The sequence below is a fragment of the Camellia sinensis genome, chromosome 12 (assembly GCF_055761805.1).
Source record: "Camellia sinensis isolate YWXY chromosome 12, ASM5576180v1, whole genome shotgun sequence".
In the NCBI taxonomy this organism is placed as follows: Eukaryota; Viridiplantae; Streptophyta; class Magnoliopsida; order Ericales; family Theaceae; genus Camellia; species Camellia sinensis.
This window is the reverse complement of record NC_138972.1, coordinates 65,230,255-65,238,666: the sequence shown is the minus strand read 5'-3', so window position 1 is coordinate 65,238,666 and position 8,412 is coordinate 65,230,255. Positions and strand designations below refer to the sequence as shown.

Sequence of the window (8,412 nt, the reverse complement as noted above, 5' to 3'; positions counted from 1 at the left end):
GGCATGGTTGTAACGTGGTGATGAGCAGTAGTGCTTTTTAATTGTTTCTTTGGTTGAGTTCTATGCTCTGTAAAAGGGCAACACTCTCTTATTTATTGTAAACCTGGGCATTTCTTTTATTTGTATGTAAATGACATTGTAGTATAACGAGAGGGAACATGTATATTTAATTATTCATCATTTTATCAAATGATGAATTGTCTTTTGTAAATGGACTTAATTAATGAATTTGATAATGTTATTTGAGTAATAAAATACGGGACGTGATAATGTTAATTTTAATTTAATTCTTAATTATTATTTAATTATATCTTAAATCAATCCTTAATTATATTATATTTTATTTTATTTTTATTGACGTATTAATTTAATTTTAAGTTTGGAGAGAATTAATTGAAGTAAAATTATGGTGTGTGTGATACAACTTTTGTTAGTTTAGAAAGAAAAACAAACAATAGCGCTAGTCTAAAATCACATGAGATTTTTTTGACTATATGTAATCTATAAAACATAAAGTACTTTAACTCCAAACCACAAAAAAATAAAATAAATTTAACCCAAAAACATATGACCAACTATATATATATTTTTTTCAAATCTCGACAAAAGGACATGAGTGTAATATACCATTACTAAAATATCTATTTTCTACCAATTGGTCATAGAAAAAACCAAACCCATGATGGTTGATACGATCAATCCACTTCGTGAACCATCTAACAAAAATGTTATACAGGTGTTTAGAATTTGAATGCATGTATCATGTAAATTTAAAATTAAGAGTAGAGCTTTTATTTGAATTTAAGAAAACTTAGGTGGTTAATCAGGCCCATCACGAGTTCAATTTTAATAATTTGAATAATTTATTTTATAAAGTTTTCACATTGTTAATTCATCTAATAATTCTAATATGACTCATTTTTTCCAAGGCTTGATGCTCACTTAATATTGTATCCTTCAAACCTTGGTTTATTAATTTTTCTAATCAGTATTAATATATAAATAGAAAAGGATACTTAGGTTAAAGGTTCAATTTTAATTTTTTTTACAAATAATAGTTCCAAGATCTATTCTTTTGCGACCATAAGAACAAAAATAATTTAAAAAATCATATTATCTTCTATTCATATGTCTATCCGCTTGTCCATTTAATTGTCCACGTGTTATCTATTTGTCTTCCAATATATCCACGTACCACTTATCTGTTCACTGTTACCGCTAGCAACTTTTTCAGTTATGATGGTTGGCAATAATGTTTAAGAATAGAGAGATAAACAACAAATAGAAAGAATACAAAGATAAAACTATCACAAATGTCTTTTTCACCCAATAAGTACCAAAAAAAAAAAAAAATTATTTCTATTTTGCTTCAAAGAATCTGCCACTGACTTTAATGTCCCATATGCTTTCCTTCTTTAGATTTAATACCAATTTTTTTAAAAAATATAAAATTTTGTAATTACATTAAGATTTATCATTTTAAAATAGTGCTCATTAAATAATATTTAATTACAAAAATATTTCTAACATATTATTTTAATTTAAAATTTTGTTATCATTTTTAAAATTATTATAAACGTTTTCAGGTTTGATCTTAATATATACATAGTTTCTCGTTTGTGCATCATTTGAGGATTTTTTTCTTTGTTTTTGAACTATGATTTTTCTTATTTTGGTGTAAGCTTTGTGCTGATTTGATCTTCCTGTAAGTATCTGACTACCAAAGAAAAAAAAACTTAGTCAATATATTCTAGGCCATGTCTTCCTGATTTTTTTGCATAAACGGTATTCATTGTGAGATTTACTGTAACGCCCCAAAATTCATGATCAAAAAAAAAAAAAAAAAAAAATAGAGTACATAATACAATTCAAACATGATAGATAACCAAACATCTTAATATATACATATAAGCAAAGTTAATACCATAGTTAATTCATTTGTGTTTCGCAATAGGATTACAAACACTGACATGCCAAAAGTCAAAGTAAAAAAAAACTACTAGTCTAAGTCTTCAACTGAACCACGGCTCCAACATTTCATCTTGGTTGCCTTCGGGATTACTTTCACCATTGTAAACTGCTTCCCCACTTGGCATGACACGACATGAGCTTGGAATGCCCAGTAAAAATATATACACCCCCATATCTTCTATCAATCAATCAACCATACACAGAACAAATCAGGTAACATAACATACAATCTTCTAACAAGGACTTGTGAATTAGTAGATAGACTAGGCATCTAGAATCCCCCCAAAGAGATTCTTCTACCCAACCACAATAATTGAACACCGGACTATTCAGAACTCTCCCTTTTGCTGCTTTGCAGTCCTTACCACCTATGCCCACCTTCCGATTATTTACCTGTCAGTGGCATTAATGGACCTCAAAAGGGACGGCCAAACAATTGGGCTCGCTTACACCCTGAAACCACCGCATAGAGTCTAAACACATTCATGTCAACCTAGGGGCTCGCTTAGACTATTTGTGCAAGACTTAACTCATTTGGTTTTAATCTCATTCACATGTGTATTACATAAATCATTCTGAAACACAATGGTGAACGTCACTCATTACCAACTCCTTTCTATTTCCCATTTATTAGATCTTTTGCCAAACAAGTTAGTTACATTCGGTAATTCGGTAATAGAAACGAGCATGAGACAAACATAAGAAATGTAATATAGCCCATGATAGTCATACATAGGTATGGTAAGGCCAGAAAATAACATTAGACATGCTTTGAAATACTTAGAGACAAACAACACAATAAAACACCATTTCCAGCACTGTTCAGTTCTGCAGGGCTAACAAGAGTGCTTTGGGAAAAATACTTCTAGGTCAAATTAGGGGCTGAAATTGCACAGAAATAATAATTAACATGTCTAGTTTCAATTCCAATTCTCAGAATTTGCACAGCACCTCCAGAAATTCATCTACAAGCTATATTCGAAAACCTGTCCAGATTTGTCACCCTTTGGGAAACCTGGCTTTCCTCTCAATCTACCCAATGATTTTCACCCAAATAAATTCCATTGAAAAGATGACTCAAAATCCTAAATTTGTATGGAAGAACCAACCTGAGATGAGTTTTCTAGAATTTTATAAAATTTCAAGAATTGGATTGTTTTTCAGAGACTCAGGACCAGATTTTTAAACAAAATATCTAAGCCCTAAAAACACACAATTAGGGGCTAATAAAATTATCACAAGCTCTAAACACACCAAATAGCCTACACGAAATTCAGATTTGAGAAATAAATAAATTTGATATTTCTTTTAAATTTGAGAAGTTACTGCAGTGCCTAATTTGACATATTTGCAAGACAATGTCACTAACTCAAATCCACACTTTTATACACACCAAATGCTCTATTTCCCATTAATGTGCAACACAAGAGGACATCTAAACAATAGGATGGGATGGTGAAAGAATTGAAGAAGACAAGAGGAAGAGGTGTTTTTACCTTCTTGAATCACTTTTCCTTCTTTTTCTCTTTCCTTCTTCTCTACTTCCCTCTCGCACCCTCTCCCTCTCTCACCCTCTCCCTGAGCTGCTAAAAACGTGAGAGAGGAATTGAGACAATGCTTCTCAATTTTATAGTCCATGAATTGGGTTAAAATGACCATTCTACCCTTTTAACTTAATGCCTAAGCAACTTATAAATATCTAGATATTTTTTCCCACTAATTTGCTACTAATTTGCTCAACTAAAAATTAAAATAAATCATAAAACTACTTTTTTTTAAAATATATTTATAGCTATTTATTTGCTCAAATAAATAATAAGGATTCAAAGAATTAGTAAATTTGCAACTAGGCTAAAAAAAAAAAAAAAGAATGTATGAATTAATTTAGAAATTAGGAGATAAAATAAATAAAAGCCAAGTGTTAAGGTATTTCTAATTATAAAATGGTGTTCTAGGATTTAAAATTATTCTTTATTGGGCCATTATGCAGACTTTTATGGAAGTAGGGGCTAAAATGCTATTAACCTAAGGCTTAGGGTTTCAAGTGTAGTTACCAAACATTAGGGTCTCTATCTACATTTACAAGATAAATAATTTAGATTATCACTGTCGGCCTAGTATGAAACTCAAAAAAATAAAATATGCAAATATATGAAACATAAGAGTATGGAGGAAAGTCATACCCTTAAAATGGACTGATCCTCTCAATTCCATAATTGAAATCCCTCATTATAACTTTAAAATGGAGAGGATCACAATCCGGTTAAAATAGTTAAAAACTCAGTACCAAAAAAAAAAAAAGAAAAAAAAAAACCCTATTCTCTTTATTTTTTTTGCATGTCATTTAGTAGAAAATTAAAAAATCAACAAAACGCAAACATAAAATGGACATATATATATATATATATATATATATATATATATATATATATATATATATGTATGTGTGTATGTATCCAAACTACATAAAGTTTAGACAAAAAAATTATGAAATTGTTATTTAATATTTACCAAATCATCTAAATGATTAGACATTTAGAGAGAGGAATAACTTTATTATTTATAACATATCCTCAACAAGCCTCGTCAGATAAACTGTGAGGTCCAAATAGAAAGTCTATTTCCTATTTTGTCTCGTTTGAAAAAAAGACTATTTTAGTGATTTTTTGATTAAAATATGAGGTAAAAATATATGTTTGGAATGACTTTTTGATTTTTTATAAAAAGATATGTAAAAAGTAAAAAGAAAAGAATATCTTTAATTTTTTAATATAAGTTACAGACTTTCTGATTTTAAGTAATTTTTTGACTTTTAAACTAAAACTATCCCTTCCAAACAAGGCCTTATCATAATTAGAACGTTCACCACCAACTCATCTAATAGCATACAAACTATTAGAGACAGAGGTAACTTTATTATTTATATTATATACTCCAACAAAAGCTAAATACCACACAACTATCCTCGTTCTTTCACATAGTTGGATAAGAAGGTCGAATGGCAATGCCGCATAGACCTTCCGCAACAACATCTCTTTCGATCCTCATATATCCATTCTCACCCCATGTAGAGTCCCATGAATTCTTAACCAACCAATAGTTAGTCCCATCAGTAGTAGTTCCATATCCAATTATAGTGACAGCATGGTCAAGATGGGTTCCACACGGCCCAGCGAAGACACCACTACTGTAATGCTGGAAGTTCGGTCCACTACCTTCTATGCTAACAGAAACCGGTTGGTTCGCCACAGCTTGCAGAAGAGCCTGCTCATTATTAGGTGGCACATCTCCGTACCCAGTTATCTGGACTACAGAGGTTGCTGCTTTGGTGCTGTCACAAGTGTTAACTTGTGCAATGTAAGGGTAATTATCTTCTGATGTGAGACCATTGTTTTGTTGGATGAATTGAAAGGCTATATTCCTAGAGCCGCCTCCGCAACCATGGTTATCAACATTACAATCAACGAGCTCTTGCTCAGATAGTGATATTAGGTTACTGGTTGTAATTTGGTTAATACCTTCCACAGCTGCCACTGCTGCAAATGCCCAACAACATCCTATACATATGATAACCACCAAAAAAAAAAAAAAAGTTAATAATTAGAATAGGAGGTACAATCAAGTGGGTTGTGATTATTTTACAAAAAGGCATGACAATAATATGCTTGGGTTACTATTAATTATTGATATAATGGTTTTAATTACCGACCATTATTTATTGATTGTTTTGTCCTTTCAATAACGACACACTATGATATACCATAGGAATGAAAATAGTATGGATATCAACTAGTTCATGGTATGTATTGATTTAGAGCAAATTCATGACTCGATTATAGTCGATATAGGTGCTTGACTGCTACAAAGCTCTCTTCATTTTTTTTTGGTAGCTAATGATTTTAAAAAATTCACCACTACATGACTCAATTCTTTATGTATACCAGTCAATACTTCTAATACCCATAATCGATATATACCACTATTTTAAATTATTGATTGATATAAATATAGGCATAGAAATATATCATGTACTGCTTACCACAGGTGCCTTGGTTCTTGACAGGAGTAACTGCACCTTGGTTTCGCCAGTCGACGGTTGTTGGCACATTAGTTAGATTTGCATACCTAAAAGATGTTGGTTTTGAGACAAATGTTTCTTTGGTTGGCTGCCTCTCGTAACTAGTATGAGAAGCACGAAACTCCTCATTGGTCAGGTCTGAAAATTGAGTCAGACCAAGCTTGTATCCTCGGTCTACACCTTCATTAAAGGCATTTATATATTGGACATTGTCCTTGAATACCTGAAACCGTGCATTCTTCTCTTCGGTATCCTTGTAAACACGTCCATGGCGTGTCATCCATTTCTCGTGCATTTCTAGCATGGTTTGTTCGTTGAGAATGCGAGAGGAAGCTTGAGAGGACAAAACTCCCAAGACAAAGACAAAGGCCAAGAAAATGCTTTGGAAATGGTTAGTAGAAGCCATGGTGTGAGTGAATGTATTTGTGGGCACGCTTGCTAAAATTTTGCAAGGGCTTAGGTTTTTATAGTCAAAGATTGCCATGAGATTAAATTCCATACTGCTTACTAGTAAACCCTCTAGTTTACGGGCAACCAGTGAGTAATGAACACGTCTACATTTTCCAGTATACGTTGTCTTTTAACCTACTGCATTAGTCTTCCCTCTCACTCCACTCTTCACGTTGATTGCTTTTTTTGTTTATGAAGAAGTTTGACAAAGTAAACAAAGGCTCAAAATTTCTTTTTAACCATTAATAAAATCCTAACTTAATTATCTGAAATAATAAAATTAGATTAATTTTGTACAAACTATAGAAAATCGGTTTGATTTTGATTTTTCAAGATTTTTTTAAAGTTACAATCTGTAATTTTGTTAGTGTACTTTTTCCATATTTTAATCAATTTTTCTACTCTTTAAATCCACTTAATCTAGATACATTTAAAATGTAAAATATTTATGAAGAAATATTTAAAAAATGAATAAATATGAAAAATACGAAAATGTATTGAATTTATATATATATATATATATAGATATTTGCATTTAGTGACTTTTTTCAAGATTTTATTTTATTTTTACAAATTTTGTATTTTTTTAAGTGTATCTAAGTAGATGTAGAAAAAAAAAAAGTGATTAAAATATTTCAAAGGTTCATTGAAAAAAAAAAAGAAAAAAAGACGGATTGAAAACTGAAAAAATAATTTTTGAAAATTTCAAATCAAACACTCTATTTGGTTGAATTTTCAAAATATGTTTTTGAAAATATTGTGAATTTTGAACCCAAGACAAGTGGCCGAATGGTAAAGTCTGGAGGATAAAATTCACAGGTCTCGAGTTCGAGTCACCCCTTGGGGCCACTGGAGGTTTGCCCGGTCGTTAACTTCAGGACCCTCAAGATTAGTCCTGGTTTCCCTTAAAATCAGTGAGTTGGGGATACCTGAGTTATCAAAAAAAAAAATATTGTGAATTTTGTAGGAACAATTGCAGAAAAGTGATAACAACTTAGAATAAGAATCAAGCGATTAAAGTACAATACTTACTTGTACCAATCTAATATATAAACTGTTTGTACTTTCATAATTTTATAATTATTTTGTGAAGTTACCACTTTTTTGCAATTGTCACAATTTTATATTCAAACATGACGTTTGTTGTGTATATTCACATAATACGTAAAAGTAAAATCAATAAAATTTATTGGATAATCCATATCAGTCCTCTTTTCAAATGCGCCATAATATACCATGAATTATTTCGTTTACTCTGAAAGTAAAATAAAATTGAAAGATTATATACATACAAAGGTAGCATTTAAGTTGTTTTTGTTCCTGAAGCAGTGTTGAGATGAATTTGATGTGCTGGTCTGCAACTGTGTTGGGATGGCCTTGGTTCTGCTCAGTTTTTAGCTTAGTCTGCTGGTGGCATGAGATGTAGTCTGATTTTTTCTGGCTTATGGGTATGAAATGAAGTCTGTGCAGAAGTCTGATCTGTTTGATTAAGATGGTGAATTATGAGTTAAATTGGGCTGCTGTAAGTTGTTTTGTTCCTGAAGCAGTGTTGAGATGAATTTGATGTGCTGGTCTGCAACTGTGTTGGGATGGCCTTGGTTCTGCTCAGTTTTAGCTTAGTCTGCTGGTGGCATGAGGTGTAGTCTGAACTTTTCTGGCTTATGGGTATGAAATGCGGCCAGTGCTGAAGTCTGGTGTCAAAGACTTCCATGTTTTGCCTTTCGCTGGGCCTTTGGTCTGGTTTGAACTAATAAGACTGAATTCTGTTTTCATTCAGTGAGGTGTTCAGATTGACGCAGCCCATGGTATGCTCTCAGAATTAGCAGGGGTGGATGATTCAGAGGAGGTTGTTTCAGAATGTGCAGAGGACAGTGTTTTGGTCTGTGCAGAGGAGGGTGATTCAGAATGCAGTG

General features: G+C 31.8%; 1 protein-coding gene and 1 long non-coding RNA gene across 2 annotated transcripts; both read right to left on the bottom strand.

Annotated features, from left to right (window-relative positions):
• Positions 1-1,859: 1,859 nt before the first annotated feature.
• Positions 1,860-4,381, bottom strand: LOC114288900 (uncharacterized). The gene is made up of 2 exons (XR_003638467.2): positions 3,468-4,381; positions 1,860-2,424 (listed from the first exon to the last, which is right to left on the bottom strand). It is a non-coding gene; the product is annotated as an uncharacterized LOC114288900 (long non-coding RNA).
• A 329-nt stretch (positions 4,382-4,710) lies between these two features.
• Positions 4,711-6,503, bottom strand: LOC114288899 (senescence-specific cysteine protease SAG12). The gene is made up of 2 exons (XM_028232521.2): positions 6,011-6,503; positions 4,711-5,528 (listed from the first exon to the last, which is right to left on the bottom strand). Exons 1-2 carry the CDS (start codon positions 6,453-6,455, stop codon positions 4,945-4,947), a joined length of 1,029 nt encoding a protein of 342 aa, XP_028088322.2. The 5' UTR covers positions 6,456-6,503; the 3' UTR covers positions 4,711-4,944.
• Positions 6,504-8,412: the final 1,909 nt, after the last annotated feature.

What these genes read in the sequence shown, in the direction of transcription:
- LOC114288899 (XM_028232521.2), bottom strand. Translation starts at nt 6,455, where the DNA reads ATGGCTTCTACTAACCATTTCCAAAGCATTTTCTTGGCCTTTGTCTTT. An exon ending in CAAGAACCAAGGCACCTGTG is followed by an intron (nt 5,529 to 6,010) that starts GTAAGCAGTACA and finishes TCATATGTATAG; the next exon opens with GATGTTGTTGGGCATTTGCA.